This window comes from Papaver somniferum, unplaced genomic scaffold (assembly GCF_003573695.1).
Source record: "Papaver somniferum cultivar HN1 unplaced genomic scaffold, ASM357369v1 unplaced-scaffold_150, whole genome shotgun sequence".
Taxonomy (NCBI): domain Eukaryota; kingdom Viridiplantae; phylum Streptophyta; class Magnoliopsida; order Ranunculales; family Papaveraceae; genus Papaver; species Papaver somniferum.
Window position 1 is genome coordinate 5,597,801 of NW_020624377.1, and position 25,504 is coordinate 5,623,304.

At 36.8% G+C, this 25,504-nt stretch overlaps 3 protein-coding genes and 1 pseudogene across 3 annotated transcripts; 2 read left to right on the top strand and 2 right to left on the bottom strand.

The window, feature by feature from the left end:
* The first annotated feature begins 5,559 nt into the window (after positions 1-5,559).
* Positions 5,560-7,338, top strand: LOC113336188 (tyrosine/DOPA decarboxylase 1-like). Its single transcript, XM_026582175.1, has one exon. It carries the CDS (start codon positions 5,630-5,632, stop codon positions 7,205-7,207), a length of 1,578 nt encoding a protein of 525 aa, XP_026437960.1. The 5' UTR covers positions 5,560-5,629; the 3' UTR covers positions 7,208-7,338.
* A 7,782-nt stretch (positions 7,339-15,120) lies between these two features.
* LOC113335933 lies at positions 15,121-16,856 on the top strand (annotated as a pseudogene).
* Positions 16,857-18,953: 2,097 nt separating this feature from the next.
* Positions 18,954-20,095, bottom strand: LOC113336181 (zinc finger MYM-type protein 1-like). The gene is made up of 2 exons (XM_026582170.1): positions 19,198-20,095; positions 18,954-19,037 (listed from the first exon to the last, which is right to left on the bottom strand). Exons 1-2 carry the CDS (start codon positions 20,074-20,076, stop codon positions 18,975-18,977), a joined length of 942 nt encoding a protein of 313 aa, XP_026437955.1. The 5' UTR covers positions 20,077-20,095; the 3' UTR covers positions 18,954-18,974.
* Positions 20,096-20,137: 42 nt separating this feature from the next.
* Positions 20,138-21,559, bottom strand: LOC113336067 (putative uncharacterized protein DDB_G0286901). Its single transcript, XM_026582058.1, has 3 exons — positions 21,334-21,559; positions 20,197-21,011; positions 20,138-20,155 (listed from the first exon to the last, which is right to left on the bottom strand). Exons 2-3 carry the CDS (start codon positions 21,007-21,009, stop codon positions 20,138-20,140), a joined length of 831 nt encoding a protein of 276 aa, XP_026437843.1. The 5' UTR covers positions 21,010-21,011; positions 21,334-21,559.
* Positions 21,560-25,504: the final 3,945 nt, after the last annotated feature.

Below are 25,504 nucleotides of genomic sequence, written 5' to 3' on the forward strand. Positions count from 1 at the left end.
GTTTCATTGTAATAAGCGAGGAGGGTGTATGCCATTGATGTACAACGCGAGTAATTGTGAAATACCTCCAACTCATTCACAATTCTCGTAAAGTCCGGACAGCTAGCTAGATTTCGACCTTGGTTCTTAGCCTGAGAAACTATCTCTTGGTGATTAGTAGTCATAACATCCGATCTTTCTTTACACGTGTAGATACACTTTACACTCTTATCACATGTCTTTATTTGTTATCAGTGCTAGGATTGTGCCTTAGATAGCTAGATTGACATCTCCATTTTGCTGCGAGCTTAAACTGTCTTGCACATGTCACATTTGATGGAATCTGAGCTTATATTTTGTCCTAGAACTTTGTAGGTACGTTCTAAGCAAACCTTCACGAGACTTCACTCGTCCACTAGGGACACTTAGTGGTTTAAAAGGCTTATTGCATTCGCTAAATGCAATCGAGAGACCAGCGACAGTGGTATAGGTAGGATTTCCTTAGTTTTGTTTTACTTGAGGACAAGTAAAATTCAGGTTTGGGGGTATTTGATGAGTGCTAAAAAGTGCAGATTTCTATATCTTTTTGTTGGCAATTAACTCATCTTTTGTGCTCTAATTCTCCATTTTATCCCATATTATGTATTTTCATTGTTTTCAAGAATAAATACTTTTCTTAATTAATTTTGTATTTTTAGGTTCTAAATAAAGTTTGGATGGAATTACGGAGCGGAAAAGAGCAGAAAAGTGGTGGAAGCCGATAGGAATCACGCAAGGAAGCCGATAGGAATCACGCAAGGAAGCCGCGAGGAATGTTGTGCACAAGACCAAAAGGCTAGAAATGGGCTTAACAAGGAAGAATTGTTCTTAAAGAAGATATGGGCTTGGCATACCCAAGGCCCAAAGTCCATCCCACTCCCATATCAAGATCCAAGCCCGCCTCAGCTCCTGGCCGTCAGATTGGATCCATCTCATCATCCAACGGTCGCTCAAGACCTGCTTCCATCTTGTCGTTAGATCCATTTCATAAGTGACAATCCAACGCTCATCTTCGCTGTTCATCAAAATTTTCTGCACCCGCTCAACACCACAATACCTAACCCTATTTCACCCAAAACAGAACCCAACCAAACACTCCCTTCTCTCTTCTCCCATCGAACTCTCTTCGTTCTTCTCCACCTCACCTCTCCCTGAAACCCTAGGTGAGAAATTGATGAAATAGGTGAGTCTATAGACGTAATTGGAAGGCATGGAGAGGAGCAGGAAGAGCAGAAGAAGAGTGGGTCGAAGAGATGGAGCAATTGTCCCATCTAATTAGGTGAGAAATCAGAAACCCTAACTGCCCTGTTTTGAATTTGGGGGAAAATTGTAAACCCTAATTTTGGGTATAAATAGAAGGCTTGTGTGTTGTGTTAAAGATATGCCTGGACTAGCCAGAGCACCACCAAGAGGCCTGGAATAGCCAGGACCTCAACTGTTAATTTTGTTTTCAATATCAGTTCATTTTAATCTTCAGTTGTTTCATCAAATTCATCATGTTCTAGTTTAATTGCTAAGGGGGAGATGAAATCATGATGCTTCTGCTAATTTAATCCAAGCTAGATATTGTGCTTGTTGTGCTGAAATGTTTAAGATAGTCTTAATCAAAGCACTTTAGTGGTGATTAGAACATCCTTTAGGTTGTTAAAACACCTAAGTGGCTTCTCTGCAGGTAGTTGCAGTGTGAGAGCCCCAACTATCACAAGGTTTAGAATTATCTTAGTGCCTTTAGCCTCCTTTCTAACCCAACCCTTTGATGAGCAGCAGACATAGAACCTCCATTGCCATCTAGTTAGTCAGAAAGCCTAGAAGCTGACTGATAACTAACAAGGGACAAGAGCAGTATTGAACTGAGATTGCCTTAGCATAGGTAAAATGGTGGATTTGAAGCCTTAGCACCCTGCCACTGTTACCTTTACTTTCTGTCACTATTTCAGTCACATACCAAAACAGCTCAGTTGTGTTTCAACACAACACAAAATTCATTCCCACTGTCACTAGAAAAGTAGAAACAACATTTGCACCCTCCAAGTCCCTGAGGACTTTCCCTTTCTTCCCATCACTAGCTACATTCGACCCTGTATACTTGCAGGTGTAGTTGTAGGCTTTCTTAAAAACCTACCAAGTTTTTGGCGCCGCTGCCGGGGACTCGGTAGCGGTGCCATTGTTGTTTTCTTTTTCTTTACTTTACCCTGTACATATTTTGTTTAGTTTTTTCTTTTCAGTCATTGCTAGTGTAACTTAGTGTAACTTACTTTTGTATCTTTAGCTGTAATTTTTGATTTTTAGTTTCTGCACTTTGTGACTTAGTGTAACTTCTGCCATTTGCATATTAGTATCACCTGCCATATCACATAGTTTTCATAGTTTAATTTATTTTGTAGCATACTACTGCAACTGTGTAGTTCTGCATCATTTGCATACTACTTGTATATATGTGTTAGCTGTACTTTTAGTTGTAGTTTTAGCTCTTCAGTCAATTGCAACATTGTTTTATCTCACATTTAGTTTAAGTCACCTGCATCATAAGTCCTGTGAGTATCTTTAGCATATCTGTTAATTTTTCTTGTGTTTTCTTTCATCTTGCATCTCATGCTGTAGATTTGCACCCTCCAAGTCTCTGAGGACTTTCCGTTTCTTCCCATCACTAGCTACATTCGATCCTGTATACTTGCAGGTATAGTTGTAGGCTTTCTTAAAACCTACCAGCCATCCTCATAGCGTCGGATAGTTTTCTTTATATTTTTTTTTTGTTTTGAAAGCAAAGAGATTTTATCAAAGAAAATTGTTTCTGCCTTGTGTGAAAATCTTGATTGGAAATGCAAAGAATGTTTTCCGATAATAATTAAGATTGAACGATGGAAGTTGAAAAATTAGGTGACAGAAGAATACGATGACATGCTCTTTAATTAAATCTTTTATAGATTTATTATCCAATCCTTGCAGCACAACCAATCATAGTACTCTTTGATTGTAAGGGATATAATTAATATCTTTGTATGTAGTCAGAAACTGAATTATTTAGGTTTTGGAGTAGATAATTCTCGAATACTAACTTGGAGAATCTTTTTTGTAAATGCCAGTGGAGGAACTGGAAAGGCATTGTTCGAGGACAGCCATATTGGTAAAACTCCGGTCACAAAAGATAATTGTATTAGCAGTCGCTTCATCTGGAATTGCATTTGAAGGTTGTTAATGGCATCTGTAGTTGCAACTTGGAGTAAACATCAACACATACAATCTTGGAGTGTTGAAGACGAGAAACCGTGCCAATAATGATGACTTTCAAAAAACGAACAGTTGATTTGTTGCTAGATAATCATTCTTTGCTATAGCGCATCCCGGAGTTCCGAACAGGTAATTATTTTAAGTTAATGTAATTACTCATATTAATTTGCAAGAGATAGTGTAGTTTGAAAATTCTCTTAAATTTTGTATTTTGAATTTGTTAGATGTATTACGGGAATAAATTGAGCCACATGTACATATTGGAGAGATGAAGCACGGCGATCTGCTAGGTTGGTGGAACTAAATAAGATTTTAGTTCAAGATTGTATATAATGAACACAGTCAAGTGGAGATATTAAGAACTAATCATACGATATTAAGAACTAATTAGTATATGGAATGGATTAGTTAGGTTTTGGGGTACGTAGATAACTTGTTAGATACGTACCGACCTATCTTCAAGTTTTCCTCACTTCCTTTTCCTTAACGTAGGGTCTGATGGGGGTATCAATGAACGACCAGAAACAAGTTCAAGAGCTTAGGCTTCAACGAAATAATGAAGCCAACTACAAAATGATAATAAGAGAACCCGTAGATGATTACGATCATGTTGTGAACAAGGAGGTGAATAATTGCCAAAAGAAGACCATTTTCGAGCAACTAACTGCTTCGCATTAATAGTGGCAAGGAACAAGAGAAGTGTACTTATGCACTGTCAACAAGATTTGCATTGTCAAAGATACACAACCCTTTTGCCATTGTAGGAGCATTTTTTCTTCCTTTATTTGGCCTTCAGGTTTTGTTTCCCTTAAAATTTGCTCCATCGTTTCAGTTTCAGAATCACCAATTGCAAAGGTGAAAAAAGGAATTAAAAGGTTTGTTTGATAGAAGAAACCGGTTGAAGGAACTAGAAGTAAAATATAATTCTTCAAAGATATTACATTGGAGCTGATTATGACAATGTAAACAAGGTGGTGAAGAAAAGGCCAAGAGAAGGCAATCACTGGGTGAATCATATAAATATACTAGCCCGCGCAATTGCTCCATTCACTGAAATACTTGTTCTTTCTTTGCTATATAAGAAGCACCATCCCATTTTTGTACTTCTTTTATTGCCTTAAAAAGTAGCAAGGATGCTTTGTTGATTTTAAAAATATTACTTGGAAGGAAACTATGAATCCGTAAACTGAGATCATGACTTTACCAACTTTCTTGGTCACGCCACATTTTTAAATAATTCTTTTTACTAGTGCATCATTAAGTGTAGCAGTGTGGAGTAGGGCTGCACAAAACCGACTCAACCCACCAACCCAATCCACGCCTGCCTGAAATCACCCGCACCCGACCCAACCCACTTAGGAGCGGGTCGATTATGGGTCACAATATCAAAACCCGTCGTATGGTGGGTCGACTGTGGGTGACAACTTCCCTCACCCGACCCAACCCACCCACCCACCTAAATATTTCTAAATTAATGCTAACCCTTAGATTACCTATCCTAGATGAACCACATCCATTGAAGTGATAATATATAATGCCTAAACCTAATCATCGGTAACTTCTCTTCACTGAAGAGTCTTCAATCAGTTCCCTTCAACGGCAGTCTCAGAGGCTCAGTTTATTTTTTCATTTTCTCTTCGCTTTGTAAATCAAATCACAGCATCACCAGCAGCAATCAATCAACATCGTCACCAGTAAACCAACAACCAAAGGTGAGACTAGGAATCATTATAATTTGTAAATACTAATTAGGGTTTTGTTTCCTAAGATTGATTTTGGGTTGGATTATTTCAATTGGGTTCTTAATGTAATGTACATTGTATTTTATGGCGGGTAACCCACCACCCACCCGATCCAACCCACCAAAATGTGGGTCGGGTGAAAATCGACCCATTGTAATGTTGGGTTGGTTGCGGGTGAAAACTTATATTACCCACCATCAATGGGTTGGGCGACGGGTGAGGTCAAACCCGACCCAACCCGACCCATGTGCAGCCCTACTGTGGAGTCTTATCTGCATATTCTTTTAATATGAATTCCCATGTGCAAAATTGCAAATTGCATTCTCAGCAGACTCCTTTTTTTATGTCAAGAAAATTTTCAACTTTGAATGTCAATGAGTGTTTACTCGCTCTTCCAGTCTCATTGTAAAGTATTTTTTTCCTTCTCACTCTGTCACTTTCATGCATCGGTCAGTAAGATGTTGACTTCCTTGAAGCCACCTTGAACGTGTCTTAAAGCTCTTTCCATGTTCTTTATCCTCTCTATATAAATCCTCCATTCTTCTTCATTAATCATAACATCAATTCTTTCAATCTCAGCAAAAAAAAAAAACATAACATCTCTTAATCTCATTCACTAATCATCAAAACTGATAGTAACGATGGGAAGTCTTCCAGCTAATAACTTTGAAAGCATGTCGCTGTGTTCGCAAAATCCACTTGATCCAGATGAATTCAGAAGGCAAGGTCACATGATTATTGATTTCCTTGCTGATTACTACAAAAATGTTGAGAAATATCCAGTTAGAAGCCAAGTCGAGCCCGGTTATTTGAAGAAAAGGTTACCCGAATCAGCTCCGTACAATCCTGAATCCATTGAAACCATTCTTGAAGATGTGACAAATGATATCATCCCTGGTCTAACTCACTGGCAAAGTCCAAATTACTTTGCTTATTTTCCTTCTAGTGGTTCTATCGCTGGTTTCCTAGGGGAAATGCTAAGTACCGGATTTAATGTTGTCGGGTTTAATTGGATGTCATCTCCGGCCGCAACTGAGTTGGAGAGTATTGTTATGAATTGGCTTGGCCAGATGCTTACGCTTCCCAAATCATTTCTCTTTTCATCAGACGGATGTTCGGGAGGTGGAGGAGTTTTGCAAGGGACTACTTGTGAAGCCATTTTATGTACTCTAACTGCGGCAAGAGATAAAATGCTGAACAAAATTGGTAGTGAAAATATTAACAAGTTGGTTGTTTATGCTTCTGATCAAACCCATTGTGCACTACAGAAAGCTGCTCAAATTGCTGGGATTAATCCTAAGAATTTCCGTGCTATCGCAACCTCCAAGGCTACAAATTTTGGTCTCTCTCCAAATTCACTTCAATCGACAATTCTTGCTGATATCGAATCCGGGTTAGTTCCATTGTTTCTCTGTGCCACTGTCGGAACAACTTCTTCAACAGCCGTAGATCCTATTGGCCCACTTTGCGCGGTGGCAAAATTGCACGGTATTTGGGTTCACATTGATGCTGCATATGCTGGAAGTGCATGTATCTGCCCAGAGTTCAGGCACTTCATCGATGGTGTGGAAGATGCAGACTCATTTAGTCTAAATGCACACAAGTGGTTCTTTACTACTTTGGATTGTTGCTGTTTATGGGTGAAAGACTCTGATTCACTGGTCAAGGCATTATCAACAAGTCCAGAATATTTGAAGAACAAAGCAACTGATTCCAAACAAGTTATCGATTACAAAGATTGGCAAATAGCGCTCAGCAGAAGATTCCGATCCATGAAACTCTGGTTAGTACTTCGCAGCTATGGAATTGCTAACTTAAGAACCTTCCTTAGGAGTCATGTTAAAATGGCTAAGCACTTTCAGGGGCTCATTGGTATGGACAACAGGTTTGAGATTGTAGTTCCTAGAACATTTGCCATGGTGTGCTTTCGCCTTAAACCAGCTGCCTTTTTTAGGAAAAAAATAGTTGAAGATGATCACATTGAAGCTCAAACAAATGAGGTAAATGCGAAATTGCTTGAATCAGTCAATGCGTCCGGGAAGATATACATGACTCATGCTGTTGTTGGAGGGGTGTACATGATTCGGTTTGCCGTCGGGGCAACACTGACAGAGGAAAGACATGTCACTGGGGCTTGGAAGGTGGTACAGGAGCATACAGATGCCATACTCGGTGCCTTGGATGGTAAAACTACTACCATTCATGAAATTCTCGATTAAGGAGAGAGAAAGGAAACGCGTGGAAAACTGTGAGATCACTAATAATTTATTGATTTATTTTTGTACATGTTTTGAATAAATTACAGTTCAATTTAATAATATTTTCTCCATAGTGAGTCAATTAATATTCATACTACTAATCATCATTTCATGAAATTTTCGATTAAGGAGATAGAAAACAAACCCGTGGAAAATTGTTATATCACCAATAATTTATTGATTTATTTTTGTATATTAGTATAGTATGCACGTATGATGCGCTTGCGGTTCCGTTTGCATCGTAATTTTGTTTTTTCCATGCATTAGTTACCGGTTAAAGTCAACACTCGGTCAATGGTCAAAGTCAACAATCAACGCCAAGTGATGAAAATTCATTTCAAACTAATCTGCAAAAAGTAATTACAACTAAATTCAAATATTTCATTTAATAATTTTTCAATCATAAATATCCTTCTACATTGAAAACGCGTATTGGTAACTCATAATTTTCTAAGACATAAAGACTTCTTTATAAACAACATTATTCCAATGTTTTAAAATCCAGACCGGACAACGAACCTGTAAATTTACTGGATCAGGATCAACTGGGTCGACCGGTGGTTCAACCAGTGGTTTACTAGGTCATACAAATAATAGTTAAAAGAAAAGTTGTTTAATGTGAATACATGAAAGTAAGAAGGTCACGGACTCTACATGGACAAATACAATATGTCAAGTACTCCAGTCCCACTAGTACTTGCGCTTCTAGTCAATAAAAATACTTGCCCTTATTATTTATACTAAAAAAACCTAATTATGTGCCTTTATTTCCTCCCATCTCGTTTTCTATGTTTATTCCTCCTCCATCTTCTTTCTCTGATCCTTCTCTACTCGCTTCAACAGAAGAAAAAGAAAAACAAAATCACAACAGTGTCGCAATATCATTATTCATCGTAACATCATTAACAGGGACATGGATATGTTCTTCTATTGTTAGATTAACACAATTTTCGGTGAAGATTGTACCAACAAAGATACGGTTGGAAGATTAACTTTTCTCTCCTTTGTATCTGTAAACCTTATTCATCTTGGATTCTTTTTTTCTTATTCTTTTTTGTAAAATCTTTGTTCTATGATCAAATAATTTGGGATCTAGCCATGTTCCTTCAATTTTTGAAGTATGCAAAGTACTCGGTCATTAAGCTTCTCGACGGACTCGTTCAACGGTGTAATCAGGGCCATGTTGACTATGTAGTCTTTATCTCTTGCATTATCCACAAAGTTTGAAAATGTTACATCTATAAGCTAAGACATGACCATCTCTTGCCGAACCTTTATCTCATTAGCAATGCAAGGTTCATCCCTATCACCAAAAACGAATCAAATACTCAAAATAAGTTGCATCTTCAGCTACATGCATATTCTTCTTCAGGTGTAAATCATGTACTTTTCCTACAAATGTGATATGTTATGAATGTAATGTAATTCAATGTCATTTCAATTTATTCGCTTAAAAGTTAGTTATCAAAGTTTAAGAAATATTACTTCTTAACTATCACATTAAGAAATATTACGTCTTAACTACCGCATATCAATATGGAATTTTTTACCTGCTAAGACATGCATCGAGTGTTTGTCCCCTTATACTCCTTGGATCACTGGTAGTACTTGGAGGAAATCACCTCCCATAATTAAAATCTTTCAACCAAATGGTTCAGTAATATCTTTCAACCAAACCTCATTCCCCAACAAGCACAACCTTTTATTTCCCTTTTTGGTCTTTATGGATAACCAAAAACGACATTGTCGATAGCCAGCAACAACCAGATCCGATGAATATGAAGTAAATGGCCTTTAAATTCCAGCAAAATATACCAGGGCTCAGAACTACCTGCCGCCAATGCTACCTGGGATGCAACCATATCCAAACACATTACAAAGAACACTAGCGACATCAACCATCTTCGTGGGATGGCTCAAACGCCACTTAGATTCGATCAAAATTATCGTGGATGGAGCAGCAAGGGGATATCCCGGAATAGCGGGAGAAGGTATTATATGCCGAAACGAGAGAGCCGGCACAATTTTAGCAATAACACAACCACTAGGAATCACCACTGCACTTGTAGCAGAAACTTGGGTCATGTTCATTGCTTCTAAAATGGTGACGGAACGGAAGCGGGCCAAAAGTTCAATTCGAAATAGACTCGGAGAATTCAATGAGGTTTCTAACTTCGGACGTCGACGCCTCATGGTATATTTTTAATCAGATTGCATAAATCAAGCAAATGTTTACCCAAATTCAGCAATACACCATTAAGAACGTCTACAGGGAAAGAAATCAAGCAGCGGACGGTCTGGAAAATCAAACGACGGATGATTTCTCTCTGGGAAAGATCACAACAACAGTGTGGGACGATGTAACTCCCCCATCTATAAGTTATATTTTAATAGTAGACTCTATGGGTATAACATATCCACGTGTAATTTCAACTTAATCTCATAAAATACATGCTTCAAAAAAAAAAAAGTGGTACCTAGCTCAAATAGCGTTAAATCATAAATACGAGACGAGTCAGATCTCAAATCAGATATAAAAAAATTGAAAACACAAATAACCTGACATCTAATTTAAGTTGAGTCAGATTCAAATTTCGAGCCCCCCCTAAACATGCCTAGTGTAAGTCAATAAGTGTACCCTTTTATTAATAAAATATAAAATAAATAAATAAATAACGTACCCACCTCACTACCACATCAGACGAACGTAGAAAGGAGAAATTTAAAAATCTTAAAAATATAAATGCTGAAGGAAGAGTGCTACAAAGGAGAATCCTACTCCAGTACCTTTCGATATATGTGATTATTCCTCTCAAGAAGATTCAATTGTTGATTCCATTCAACATAATGTTTTACCAAGTAATTCAGGTGTAGAAGTTTTATTACAGCAAAGTAAATTTAGTCCTATGGAGATAGTTGAAAGTGCAGAGGTACCTGCAGAAATAATAAAAGATGTTTCATCTCCAAAAGTAGTGTCAACACCAAATGTGGTATCAACTCCAAAAGTAATGTCAGCACCAAATGTGGTATCAACTCCAAAGGTGGTATCAACACCAAATATGGTTTCATCACCAAAAACAGTTACTGAAGTAGAAGAAAATAGCAGCATGATTCCATTTTTTGATGGTTTAAGTGGCACAGTAGTTAACACTCCAGTGCAAGTAACTTCTTGGGCCAAAGTGGTGGAGAAGGAAATGGTCAATACAGCAGCTAGTACATCTAATGCTAAATGTCCACCTGATCAACCAAATGTATCTAAACAAGCTCCTTTCAATAATAAATATAATTTTAGAAAGAATCAAGGTAAAGGGGGTACCAGAAACCCTCCAACTAAACAATGAAGATAATATTTTGGAATGTCAGGGGCCTGAGAAGATTAAGGGCTCAAGAAAAACTTTGGTCTTTAGTAAATCAATTTAGTCCATATTTAGTGTGGGTAGATGAACCAAAAGTTAGTTGTAGTGCTTCTTTCTGTCAAAAGTTAAATGTTCCTGGAATGGAAAAAATGGTGATTCATAACTCTTGTCAAGGTAGAAAAGGGAATATTTGGTTGTTCTGGAACAAAAGTATTGCACAACCACAAGTTATATCAGTTTCTAGTCAAATGATAACAGTTAGTGTTGGTGATGTTTTAGTTTCTAGTGTTCATGCCCATGTGAAGGTTGTTCAAAGGAGGTTTTTGTGGTCTTAAATGCAGTTAATAAGTGATCTTAATAAGCCATTGATAATTCTTGGTGATTTTAATGCAGTAATTTCTCAAGATGAAAAAGTTGGTGGTAGACTTCCTAATAGAACTGCAATGTTAGATTTCAATGAATGTATAAATCAGTGTGAACTTCTTCCTCCTCCAAAAAATGGTCTTCAATTTTCTTGGTCTAATTGTCAACAAGGTAATAAGAGGATTTTATGCAATTTAGACAGAGTTCAATCAAAAATGGTTACAAATGTATGGAGATTGGGGATACAAGGTTGGAATGAGGATTGTTTCTGATCATGCTCCTCTACTAGGTGGTTGTGCAAGCATTCCTAAACCAAAGAATATACCTAGGAAATTTCAAAAAATGTGGATTAGTCATTCTAACTTTTTGGAAGTAGTAGCTGAATGTTGGGAAAAAGCAGTTACTGGTGATCCTGCTTTTCAATTTTACACAAGTTGAAGGAACTTAAAAAGGTGTTAAATGACTAGAATTGGAAAGTTTTTGGAAATGTTCAGGTAAAGATAATAGAAGCTGAAGAAAGAGTTAAAGCTGCAACTGAGATATCTGATAATAATCCATTTGATGAAGATTCTCTAAATGAATTAGTTCAAGCTCAAAATGAACATGCAAGTAGAGAGATTCAAGAAAACACTTTATTGAGGCAAAAATCCATAGTCAAATGAATTAAGGAAGGAACAACTAATACTAGTTTTTTTCACACAAATATGAAGATTAGAAATGCAATGAATACAATTAATGAAATAAAAGATGATGATGGGAATGTACTTGCAAGTCAGGATTTAATAGCTCAACACTTGGTTAACCATTTCAAAAGAAATTTGAGCATGCCCCTGTGGAAGAAGATGATGAACTGTTGGAGGTGATTCCTAAGGTTATTAATGAAAATGATCAAAGAATGCTTGATGTCATTCCAGATGAAGAAGAGATTAAGAAGATAATTTTTGAAATGGATCCAGAAAGTGCTCCTGGTCCAGATGGCTTTTCAGGTATTTTTTATAGAAGTTGTTGGGAGATAATTAAACAAGATTTAGTTGCAGCTATTCAATTCTGTTGGAGAAGAAAATTTATTCCCAAAGGAATGAATTCTAGTTTCTTATTCTTATTACCTAAGACACAAGCTGCAAAAAACGCTAATCAGTTCAGACCAATAGGATTGAGCAATGTTATCTTTAAGATATTTACAAAAATAATCACCAGCAGAATGAGTGAGTTAATGAAGAAGCTGATATCTCCTCAACAAATAGCACATGTCAAAGGAAGAAGTATTCATGAACAAGTTATTCTAGCATCTGAACTTGTTAATGAAATGAAGTTTAAAAGAATAGGAGGGAATGTAAGTATGAAACTTGACATTTCTCAGGCTTATGACACAGTGAGTTGAGAGTTTTTGATCAAAGTATTAAAGAAATATGGATTTTCAAATGATTGGTGTGAATGGATAATAACTGTTTAAATCAGCAAGAATTTCAGTGTTGGTGAATGGAGGACCCTGTGGCTTTTTTAAAGTTGAAATAGGACTGAGGCAGGGAGATCCCTTATCTCCAATTCTTTTTGTGATTATGGAAGATGCATTTAGCAGAAACATTTCAGCTCTGGTGGAGAAAAGGAAAATGCAGCCAATGGTTACAAAAAAAAGGTATTCATCCTACACATCTCTTCTTTGCAGATGATGTATTCATTTTTAGCAATGGTGGTAGGAAGAGTTTATTAAATCCGCTTTAACTTCTAGATACTTATCAAGCATGTTCTGGTCAAATCATTAATAAAGTTAAAAGTAAACTCTTTGTGGATGACACTACACAGCAGAGGAAAATATTGATTAGTGAACTTGTAAACATGGAAATTTCTAGATTTCCAGATAAGTATTTGGGTGTTTATTTGGCTCCTGGAAAAATCACTTCTGCCATGAGATGGCCTATAGTTGAACTGATTCAAAGAAGTTGGCAGCTTGGAAGGGCAGATTACTTTCATTTCAAGATAGGTTGATTCTGGTAAAATCTGTTCTTTGTAGTGTTCCCATATATAATATGTCAGTCTACAAATGGCCTTTGTCTGTGATTAAAGTGTGTGAAAAGTTAATTAGAAACTTCTTGTGGACTGGTGATGGTGAGTTAACAAAGTTTAAGACAATCTCTTGGAAAAGAGTTTGCACACTATATGAGGAAGGTGGTCTTGGCATCAAAAGATTGAAAACTATTAACAAATCATTATTAATGAAGATGATGTGGAAAATCTTAACCTCAGATGAAGAATGGGCATTATTTATCTCTGCAAAGTTTAAAGACAAAAATGCGCAATTGACCTGTAATTGGAAACAGTCTTCAGTTTGGAAGGGTTTAAAATGGGCATGGAATAATTTAAAAGAAGATATTAGATGGGATGTTGGGAATGGATCAAAGATTTCTGTATGGTTTGACATTTGGTTAGGTGAATGTGCAATAATTGAAGAGACTGGGTTCACAGACTATGTGAAAAGTCACATTGGAATTAAAGTACAGGATTTGATCCTAGAAGGAAATTGGTGTGTTCCTACTGAATTACAAAAGATCATTCCAGTGAATTCTTTGCCAGTAATAAGGGGTGGAACTGATCACATGGTGTGGGCTGCTAGTAATGATGAAAATTTCTACATTGATATTGCAATTGAGAAGATAAGGCATAAGGAATCAATACTTCCATGACCTAAGTATATATGGCAGAATTTTCTGCATACTAGCATAGCCAGTAACATCTGGAAAATACAGCAAGAAGTATATGTTGATGATGAGGTAATGAGGAAGAATGAATTTGAAATGGTTTCCATGTGTTGCATATGTTTGGAAGCTCAAGACACCATGAATCACACTCTGTGGGAATGTGCTTTCAGTAATGCAGTTTGGGACTGGTTGAACAGGGTCTTTTGTTTTGCAAATCCAAAATCATTTGATGAAGTTTGTACATCAGCAAAGAATAAGAGTCCTCTTGTCAGGCAAGTTTGGATGATAGCAGCTTGTGCAACCATGACAGAATTGTGGTTTCAGAAAAATGCAAAAAAAATTGATGAGAAGAAACCCAATCTGAATGGATTTAAATGCAGAATTATGCAGCTGGTTCATGAATGTGGTTATAGATTGAATGGAGTTAGTTGGCAGCAACCTTATGAATCTCAGGTGAGAAATTTTTCAAAGTTTAAGAAGGATCTGTGTCTCTCTTTGGAACTGGTTGTAATGATACAAAGCACAGTTTTCTGATGTATTGGGCTTAGGATCATTTTGGGCCATCTACATTATTGTCTTTGCTTTTCCTTCTTTAGTCTCTTGGGTTTGTAAGTTCATTTTGGTCAGTCCTGTAAACTGTTTCTTTAGTTTTTCAATCAATAAAAAATGTGAAAAAAAAAAAAACTCGGACGCCGACACCCCATTTATATTTTAATCAGATTGCAGAAATCAAGCAAATGTTTACCCAAATTCAGCAATACACCATTAGGCACGTCTGCCGGGAAAGAAATCAAGTAGCGGACGGTCTGGCAAATCAAGCGATATATGATTGCTCTCAGGGGAAAGCTCACAACAACAATATGAGACAATGTAACTCCCCCATTGATAAGTTCTATTTTAATAGTAGACTCTATGGGTATAACATATCCCCGTGTAATTTCAGCTTAATCTCATAAAATACATGCTTCAAAAAAAAAGTGATATCTAGCTCAAATAGCGCTAAAATCATAAATATGAGCGGAATCACATCTCAAATCGGATATAAAAATAATGAAAACACAAACATCCTTACATCTAATTTAAGTCGAGTCGGATTCAAATTACGAGCCCCTAAACAGGCATGGTGTAAGTCAATAAGTGTACCCTTAAAAAAAAAAAAAAGCGAACCCACGTTTGTAAACTAGTTTCTTCTTGTCACTTTCTTGCATCAGCCACTGAGTGTATTATCAGTGCAGCACTATATGGATCATATAAAATGTGTTTATTAGGTTTAAAGTGAACTTCCACTTCAGTCTTCATATCAAGGAAACACCAAATGCATTCCCTTTTTTGACCAACTCCAACCAACTACCTTGAAGCCACCTTGAACGTGTCTTAATTAAAGCTTTTTCCATGTGCGTTCATTATCTATATATATATATATAAGACATTTCATTTCTTTACTTCTTCTTCACTAAACTCAATACCAATTCTCTCTATCTCACTCACTAATCAGCAAAACTGATAGTAACAATGGGAAGTCTTCCAGCTAATAACTTTGAAAGCATGTCGCTGTGTTCGCAAAATCCACTTGATCCAGATGAATTCAGAAGGCAAGGTCACATGATTATTGATTTCCTTGCTGATTACTACAAAAATGTTGAGAAATATCCAGTTAGAAGCCAAGTCGAGCCCGGTTATTTGAAGAAAAGGTTACCCGAATCAGCTCCGTACAATCCTGAATCCATTGAAACCATTCTTGAAGATGTGACAAATGATATCATCCCTGGTCTAACTCACTGGCAAAGTCCAAATTACTTTGCTTATTTTCTTCTAGTGGTTCTATCGCTGGTTTCCTAGGGGAAATGCTAAGTACCGGATTTAATGTTGTCGGGTTTAATTGGATGTCATCTCCGGCCGCAACTGAGTTGGAGAGTATTGTTATGAATTGGCTTGGCCAGATGCTTACGCTTCCCAAATCATTTCTCTTTTCATCAGACGGAAGTTCGGGAGGTGGAGGAGTTTTGCAAGGGACTACTTGTGAAGCCATTTTATGTACTCTAACTGCGGCAAGAGATAAAATGCTGAACAAAATTGGTAGTGAAAATATTAACAAGTTGGTTGTTTATGCTTCTGATCAAACCCATTGTGCACTACAGAAAGCTGCTCAAATTGCTGGGATTAATCCTAAGAATTTCCGTGCTATCGCAACCTCCAAGGCTACAAATTTTGGTCTCTCTCCAAATTCACTTCAATCGACAATTCTTGCTGATATCGAATCCGGGTTAGTTCCATTGTTTCTCTGTGCCACTGTCGGAACAACTTCTTCAACAGCCGTAGATCCTATTGGCCCACTTTGCGCGGTGGCAAACTTTTTTGGTATTTGGGTTCATATCGATGCAGCATACGCTGGAAGTGCTTGTATCTGCCCAGAGTTCAGGCACTTCATCGATGGCATGGAAGATGCAGACTCGTTTAGTCTAAATGCACACAAGTGGTTCTTTACTACTTTGGATTGTTGTTGTTTATGGGTGAAAGACTCCGACTCCCTGGTCAAGGCATTATCAACAAGTCCAGAATATTTGAAGAACAAAGCAACAGATTCCAAACAAGTTATTGATTACAAAGATTGGCAAATAGCGCTTAGTAGAAGATTCCGATCCATGAAACTCTGGTTAGTACTTCGCAGCTATGGAATTGCTAACTTAAGAACCTTCCTTAGGAGTCATGTCAAAATGGCTAAGCATTTTCAAGGGCTCATTGGCATGGATAACAGGTTTGAGATTGTGGTTCCTAGAACATTTGCCATGGTGTGCTTTCGCCTTAAACCAGCTGCAATTCTCAGGCAAAAAATAGTTGAACATGATTACATTGAAGCTCAAACAAATGAGGTAAATGCAAAATTGCTTGAATCAGTTAATGCGTCCGGGAAGATTTATATGACTCATGCAGTAGTTGGAGGGGTGTACATGATTCGGTTTGCTGTCGGAGCAACACTGACAGAGGAAAGACATGTGACTGGGGCTTGGAAGGTGGTACAGGAGCATACAGATGCCATACTTGGTGCCTTGGATGGTAAAGCTACCATTCAGGAGATTTTCGATTAAGGAGATAGAAAAGGAACCCATGAAAATTCTTAGATCACCAATAATTTATTGATTTATTTTTGTATATGTTTTCAATAAATTACAATTTAATTTAATAATATTTTCCCCATACCAAGTCAATTTGCAATATTCATAACTACTTATCAGCACTTCATGTATTTTCTTTTCGGTGTAGATGGGGTGATCAAATGACCACTTTATTCATACGAAACCTATTCTGGGACATGTTGCTCTGCTACATGATACTTAAAAAAAGTTCGAAATGCGGGAGCTATATGCTGCAAAATTCCGCTCTTTAAAGGATAGGTTCCTAAAAATTGCAGGTACATTTTTTTTTGTTTTGGACGCGCCTTTGGTCCCTCTGCGGGTGATGAAACTAGAAGTGCTATAACCAAAGTTTCGCTCCCCGAACAGAACAAAAAGAAGAAGAAAGCCATTTCACTATTGAGTTCTCTGTCCAGTCTCCAAACCACAGAACAAAACAAAACTCTTCAGTATTCTTTTCGTAAATTTAGTGACAGTGATCGAACCCTAAATGTGTAAAACGGGACATGGCCTTACCCCAAATGACTAAGGTGAAGAAGCTTAGATGCTGAAAGTTTTGACACCAATCATGATTGCCTCAAAACAATAACAGGATGATGAGCTAAAGAGTGAAATTGTTGCTGATGGTAGAGATCTCATCCTCCGAATGGAGTTTCCAGGACACCATAAACTGAGGTTTGACGACATCAACATCTTACGATGTAAACAACCAGCTGTTACTCCAGTTAAGAAGACAACTCGATTACTGTTATTTCCCAAAAAACAAAAACTGAGGTCTGAGAACCTATGGCACACAGGAAAGTTTTCAAAACTCCCAGTGTCTTTCTTCCTAATACAAGTTCCTGACTCGAATAAATTGTCTATTAAATCAACATTAGAGCTCCCCTGTTAAGACAACAAGGTTCTTCATTTCAGCTATTGTTTTGTCAGGTAATCTTGCTAGTAAGTTCAGGGCACACAGATCCAGCATTTCAGAAAACGAAAGAAATGACTAATTTGCATAGCATCATTTTCATAATAAGTAAAATAAGTTATCGGTTATGTTGTATGAGGTGCTATGCGCCCAAGCCCTTTGTCTCGCGTCGCCTCGCTTAGCACCGAGGCTATGGCGTCGAGAAAAAAAAATAGTGGCTCACATTTTAGCGCTTTGGGCGCTTTATTAGCAAGGCGCCCCGTGCACGACTCGTGCGCCTAGCTAGCCTTTAACTACATAGTAGGTAGGTATAAAACCTCCAGCTCTCCTAGTACTGCAGAATTTCACTACTCTTGTGTCTCTCTAGTCTCTACCAGTGGAGTAATAAACACAGTATGCAACATGACCATTCCCTTCTTCTTTGTACCCTATTTTATAACTCTATGCCAGACAGGGCCGGCCCTAACATTTTGCTGCCCCAAAGAAAACCAAAAAAATGTTGCCCCCTTCCATATAAGTCCGTACATATATATGTTTACTAGACAAACCTTTCCATAAGTATATCATTCTCAGCATGTAAATATGTCAAGCAAATTATGGTTCAGAAAACAATAAAAGTAAAGGGTTCAGATAATCATACAAATAACATCTATTGAAAGTTGATTCTTCTTAGATTTCTAGATGCAAAATCATTAAGTATAACTTTAAAATCAACTTGCATAACCATATCTGTTTCAATTGCCAGCATAGACAATTCAATTAATCTCTCTTCTGACATAGTTGATCGAAGATACGATAAAATCAACTTTAGCTTAGAAAAACTTCTTTCCGCCGATGCAACTGTTACCGGAATTGTGAGCAGTATCCTATAAGCAATCCACGCATTTGGGTAGCAACCATCCATTCTTAGTAAAAATTGTAAAACCTCCATTGGTTTGCTACAAGCCTTAGGTAATGCAACTCTCATGACTAACAATTCCAAATATAACTCCCTGCCATCAATATCTCTAGATGTACCATGCTTCAAATAACCTTCAAGTGCGAGACAGGACCTCATCAATTCATTCTCACTCATAGTTCTTAACTTGTTCGAGTCAAACAGAAAACCAAATATTTTTTCATATAATCGAAACTGTTCAAACCTGGCCTTGAATGATGATATAGCTCTGTCCATTATATATAAAAAGTAAGTTCTTCTAAAAAATTCCTCACCTGATATTGGTTCGCAAGTACGAGTGGTGCGAGCTTCACGAAATGTAGGTTCAATATTCATACCATCTGCAATCTCCTTCGCTTCTTCCATTGCCTTTTGGAACCCATCTTTTCTATACTCTTTAAAAAAAACAATTAGACCTTTTGTTTTTTCTATAGCAACACCAATATCCATATTTTCAGATTGCAAAGATTTACTCACGGTATTAACAGCAAATAAAAGTTTATACCAGATTGTCAAGCTAACATAAAATTCAAAATTATGCATATCAAAACTTACTAGGCTCTCGGCTGTGCTGACTTCTTGAGAAATAGAGGATGAATCTCGCAACTTCTCTAAAGCTTTGCGTATTTCAGGAGCTTGGTATCTTATCGCTTTGATACTTGCTACACGGCTTTCCCACCTAGTATCGCATAATGGTTTAAGAGTCAAACCTTTCTCTCCAATCTCTTCTTTGAACAAATCCCATCGATTAGTAGAAGCCGAGAATAACGTATAAATACGTTGTATGGATCCAAAAAAAGACAATCCTTTAGGACATGACTTAGCCATATCACAAAGTATTAGATTTAGACTATGACAAGCACACGGTGTGTAGAATGCTCTTGGATTAATCTCGAGTAGTCTTGCTTGTACACCTTTGTGTTTTCCTTTCATATTTGCTCCATTGTCATATCCCTGCCCTCTTATATCATCAATATTTAATCCAAGGTTTATCAATGCTTCTTGAAGTTCAAAAAACAAACCTTCTCCTGTTTTATCTTCAACTTTCAAAAACCCAAGAAAATATTCCTCAATTCTTGCTGTTGAAACATCTACGCATCTGATTATAATGGACATTTGTTCCCTGCGAGAAACATCCGGAGTACAATCAAGAATAATTGAGAAGTATTTCGCCTCGTGGATTTTTTTCAGAATAAGCTTTCGCGTCTCATCAGCAAGCATTGAAATCAGTTCATTCTGAATTTTGTGGCTAAGATAATGATACCGCATTTCATTCTTTTCGATACTCTCCAAGTGATACTTTAACACGGGATCATATTTTGCAAGTACCTCTATGAAACTTAAGAAGTTTCCATTATTTTTTGTATAAATTTTCTCACTATCCCCACGAAATGCTAAACCATTCTTCGCTAGGAACAAGATGCCGTCCATCATCCTCTCCAAAACATCTTTATAATGTGTCTTCTCTCTATTGATCTGTTCTTGTATTCTCTTATCAATGGTTTTTTCTTTTCTCAATCGTAATTCCAACTCAAGCCAATTAAACATACAAACAGCATGCTCTCCACTGTTTTCATGAGTACTAAGTCTTCCACTTAGGTTATTCCAATCATTGAACCCACTTTCACACAACTGATAATTAGTTTCCCTCTTCTTAAACAATTTACAACAAAAACAGAATACCTTATCCAAAGATGTCGAATACACTAGCCATCTCCTTTCTTGTTTCTCAAAATTTCTCATTCTCCGAAAGTAATAAGTGCTAGAGAAATGATCGCCCTTGGAATCTCTAGGGAACTTGATATTATCAATTCTCACTGGACCCTTCTCTACCAAAAAATCAACAAGCTTTTTATCAATTGTATTCCAATTAGCCGGATCAAACATATCTATATGGCTTAACTCTTCACAATAATTACCAACTTCATTCGTTCCTACCGTCTTGTTGACATTATCCTCCCTTCTGTCATTCTCATTGATATCATTCATACCATTCTCAACACCACCATCATTTACATTTCCCTCATTTACACTATTATCAGCATCACCCTCATTCTCATTGCCCTCATTCATACCATTATCAGCAACACCATCATCTCCATTCCCCTCATTCATACTATTATCAGCAGCACCATCATCCCCATTCCCCTCATTTAAACCATTATCAGCAGCACCATCATCCCCATTCCCCTCATTCTTACCATTATCATCTGTAGCATTATCCTCATCGCCCTTATTCTCAATTGCTGGTTGATTCCTAATCAAAAACTTATCAAAAGAAACTACTAGAGATTTAGTAGATTCCAATCTCTTTTTCTTTTTCTTCCTATTTTGACATCCAGAAGATTGCTTTCTTTTCAGAACCATGCCTGCAATTAATCAAACACATATATTACACAACAAGCAAAAAAATATGTTAAACAACAAAAACAGTACACAATTTATTTCTTCAAAATAATCCTAACCCTAAATGACTAAATTGTAGCTCTTTTAAAATCAACAAATTATTTAGATCCTGTAACTAAGATATATATATATATGATCGTTGGGTATTTAGAAATCAAAAGATTAATTGGGGTTTTGAATTTTTTTGCCATAAAAATACGATTTAGGTTTTCTAGTAGAAATCAAAAGATTAAAAAGAAAACTAATCATATAATATAAGTGATAATCTGTTTTTCATAAACTTACCGTAAAGATTTAATTGTTGTTGACTTGTTGGGAAGAAAAATAGGAAGGATCACACCATCATGGAGGCTGGAAGCCTGGAGCAATGGAGTTTTCAGCCGACGGAGAGAACGAGAAGTTTAACAAAAAAAAAATTCTGAAGTGAAAATGTGAAATCCGTCCCACTTGTTATGTATTTAGTGTTAACTCCTTTGATATTTTAGTATTAACCCCTCTTATAACTCCTTCTTTATAACATGCCCTTTGTTCTTTTAAAAATGCATCATATTTTGTATTTATAATTCTTTTCTAGACCCCCAGTTTTCTGCTATAACATAAAACTCCCCTAATAAAAAAATTTTTTTGCTGCCCCTGATCGTGATGCCCCAAAGATAGCCTTTGACTGCATTGCCTCAGGGCCGGCCCTGATGCCAGAAATGTTCATCATTTTGACAATTAGACAAAAATAGGTAAACACACCAAAATTCTTGCAAACTACAACTGATAAAATTCTGTCATACTATGTGATCCAAATTAAGGAAATCTTGTTCAAATATACGACGAGATAACTGATTAAGGTTGGGGAGATCAGGAGCAGCCAAAATACCTTGAACAAGATAACTGATTAAGGTTCGACCCATGCATATACGCGTATACTATGCACCAAGTTCTTCTCTTACAAAGATTTATTTTTGGAGAGTTTTTCTTTAAGAAATTAATTCCAAAATTGATTTCTTAAGAGTTTTATTTATGGGTAAATTTCTTTTACTTGTTTTTGAAGAAAACCAAAACCTAACTTAATTTGCAAGTATTTCATCCTATAAATATAACTCGAAATTCGGTTTTAAAAACACACAAGAAGCGACCATCTTTCTGTCTTCTTTTCTTCATCTTCTTGATTTTGTGAGTTTGCGGTGTTTAATTTCCATCCCCGTTGCTGAGTTCGAAGAGAGGGTAGCTTGCGTTGTGCTAACTCAAGTTATATCGGGCAGTCTTATCCTGGACACATCTTCGCTGTGAGGGGTTTAGCATTACTCAACTCGAGTATACCCGTGAACTAATGTGTTAAGGATAACTTATTGAACCTGTGATTCTGCCCTCGTCAAGTTATTTTGGTAGAGTTGTTTTGGATTATTTCTTTACATATTATTTTGATACGTCTAACGTGTTGTTCATTGTTGTAAGATTCCAACAGATCTTACCACCAAATGTTACATGTCGAAATTCCCTTTTCCAAGCACTTCTTCAGCGACTTTAAATACCATCAATTTCCTCATAATTTTCATGAAGATGTTCGAGAGCCTCTCTGTGCTCTAGTTCTAAGGAAATTGATATCATTTCAGTGATGATTACTCATAATCATCCTCACTGTCGCTGGTATAGTTCAACTCATCAAAGATATAGTAAACACCCTTACCATAGTCATTGTCAGAAGTTGTATATGGCCCCTGGATATCTTCGTCCTCATCTTCTTCACCGTCACTACAAGGCATTGTTGGACCAGAGAACACAAGATTTACATCGATATCCATCCCTCGAATTTCTTTTCCGTTAGAATGGACATTTAGCGGTTCTGACATGGTCCGAGCAAACTTCCGGGGTTCATGGGCCTTTTGTGCTAGATAGCGTTCATACATTATTTCTTCAAATTCCTGCCTTTTCTTCTTCCCCGTCTCCAATTTTCTTGTTTTTTTCTTCCTCTTTAAAGAATCGTCACTGCTTTCCTCCTTCTCTTCTTCATAATAGTCTTTCTTCTCTTCATTCTCACTGTCACTCTCAGTCATACTTCGAGTATTCCCCCATGACGGCTTTCATTCTCCTCTTCGTTGAAGTCTCCTGCGATGTCGGCGTGCATCAACAACCTCTACTTTTCTCAGCCATAGTTGGAACTCTTCATCATTATCAATTCTCAATCTCTCAAATTCTTCTATGTCTTTCTGCTCTTTCTTCTTGGTTTTATCCATATTCAAATAATCTATTAAACTCTCCATTTCAGTACTGGTTAGAGCTTAAATTGCATTCTTTGCATGACGCATGGCATCAGACTCAGGTGGCAGGCTTGGACTTCCTCCTCCGGAAGATTTGGATGCAGCATCAGCCATTTTTCTTAATCTCTTTTTCTCTATCATTTCTTTGCTTCTTTTGGTTTAATCCCTGGCTTATCTCCCTACCTCTCTTAAATAATGGTGGTAGATTATCCATAAATGGCCCTTTATGGCATTTGGTCAAGCGTCTTGTCGCTTAGCTATTCACTCCACTTTAATGCCATGCGCAACCCTTCAGTTTTCATCATTATCATACTAAATCCTATTTTCAAAGTCTAATTTTAGACGTTTCATTTACTTTAAATTATGCTGGAATTACTTTTAAAAGAAGATTAATTAAGCTACCTAATTTTGAAGAGTTTATTTGGGTTTTAATTAAAACTATTGGTTTTATGCAGATTCAGAGCAAGAAGCACCTGTTGGGAGGCACTACTTTTAATTGAGGCATCATTAACAGTTGGATTATCGCTTACGTCTTTCAGGCAATCATGTAGTTTCACCCTAAGAAAAAGTCCTCGTTTACCACCACAAGTAAACCCAAAATTCACCACAATAGTTTTTACCTTTACCACCCCCAGATTTTATTACCCTACACAACTATGTTTATGACATTTGTAAGGATGTGCACAACTACTCAGGGTTACTATCTATGCAATGAAAAAGCTCTTAAATACTCACCAACCTTCATATCCATACCCTTACCCTTTTCCTTGTATTTTCTTTAATCTAACTTCGGTTCCAACACTCTTACCCTTACCCTTTTCCTTGTATTTTCTTTAATCTAACTTCGGTTCCAACAAGTAATACTGTAGGTGACTTCTGGTCATTCGAATTAAAATATTCAAAACAAAAGCAGAAAACATCCAACTAATTTTTTTCAAGCAAGCTATTTACAAAAGAATGAGAAACATAACTGCAAAGAGCCTCAAACTTTTAATTTAAATGTCAACAGGTGTTTTAACATTAACAATTAACATAATTTAGTTGGTGTATTTGGGTGCTCAAACCTTTGGCAATCACAGTTGCTGGTTTAGTTTCCAAAGTCTTAAGCAACTATGCCATCGGTTAATTGTGCAAGCTTAGTTTCCGAAGAGTTTGGAAACTAGTGCATTATATGTAGTTGACATATCTTTGTTGCTAAAGAGTTTGGAAACTAATGAAACCTATAGTTGCGATTGACGTGTTGTCAAACTATGTAGGAACAAAGAGTTTCCTTCGCCTAGTTCCCAAAGCATCAGGCTACTAGTATATTTCATGTAGTTGGCATATACTTGTTGCTAAAGAATTCAGAAACTAATAAAAATGGTAGTTGCGTGCAGATTGTTGCGGAAGTATATAGGAACTACTAGTTCCCTTTGACTTGTTTCGATATCATTTGGCAACTAATAGTTGCGAGATTTTAGTGGTCTTTGCTAGGATTTTTTGTAGTGCATCATGCTTACGTAAGTCCAAGACGTACAAAGAATAAAGTTAAGTTACTTGGCTAAGTATACCCCCTGCATGGCTCTTGATTACAAACATCACATGATAACTAAGCCAATGTCCCCATCAACTACTCCTAGAAAAGGTACCAGGTTATCTAATAACCCTGAAAAGAGCTCTTTGTTTAAATACAAAAAGTAGGAATCATTCACAAAACCATACTATTCCAAAACTCTTCACCTTGCAACCCATTTTCAACTCCTTCAGAATTCCCATTTTAAGGATCAGTTTGATTTTGATGTTACAGTCAAGCCGCATCTTCACATTTGTATGATAGGACTCTATCATAATCCTTGCACTGCTACAAGAATCTTTTCCCTTCATATCTTTCTTTTAATCTCTAGCCAGTCTCTCATCTCTGATAAAACTTACTTCTCTTCATCACTATTATATATGGATTCCTCTCTATCACAGTCCTCTAATACTTCTGAAAACCTTGAAATCCAAAAGCTCACCAAACAAATGGCAGACAAGCTTAAAGTACCATCTACCCTAACTGAAAAAGTGGGGGTACAACAACCACACCCAATATTTCTCTTAGAAATCTGTATGGAAAAACTCCAATATACTTTCTAGGGAATCAACTAGATAGTCAGACTAAATCTAGATAAAAAGTATATCAAAGAGTTTATATCTCAATCTCTCGATTTGATATATGTTAGAGCACT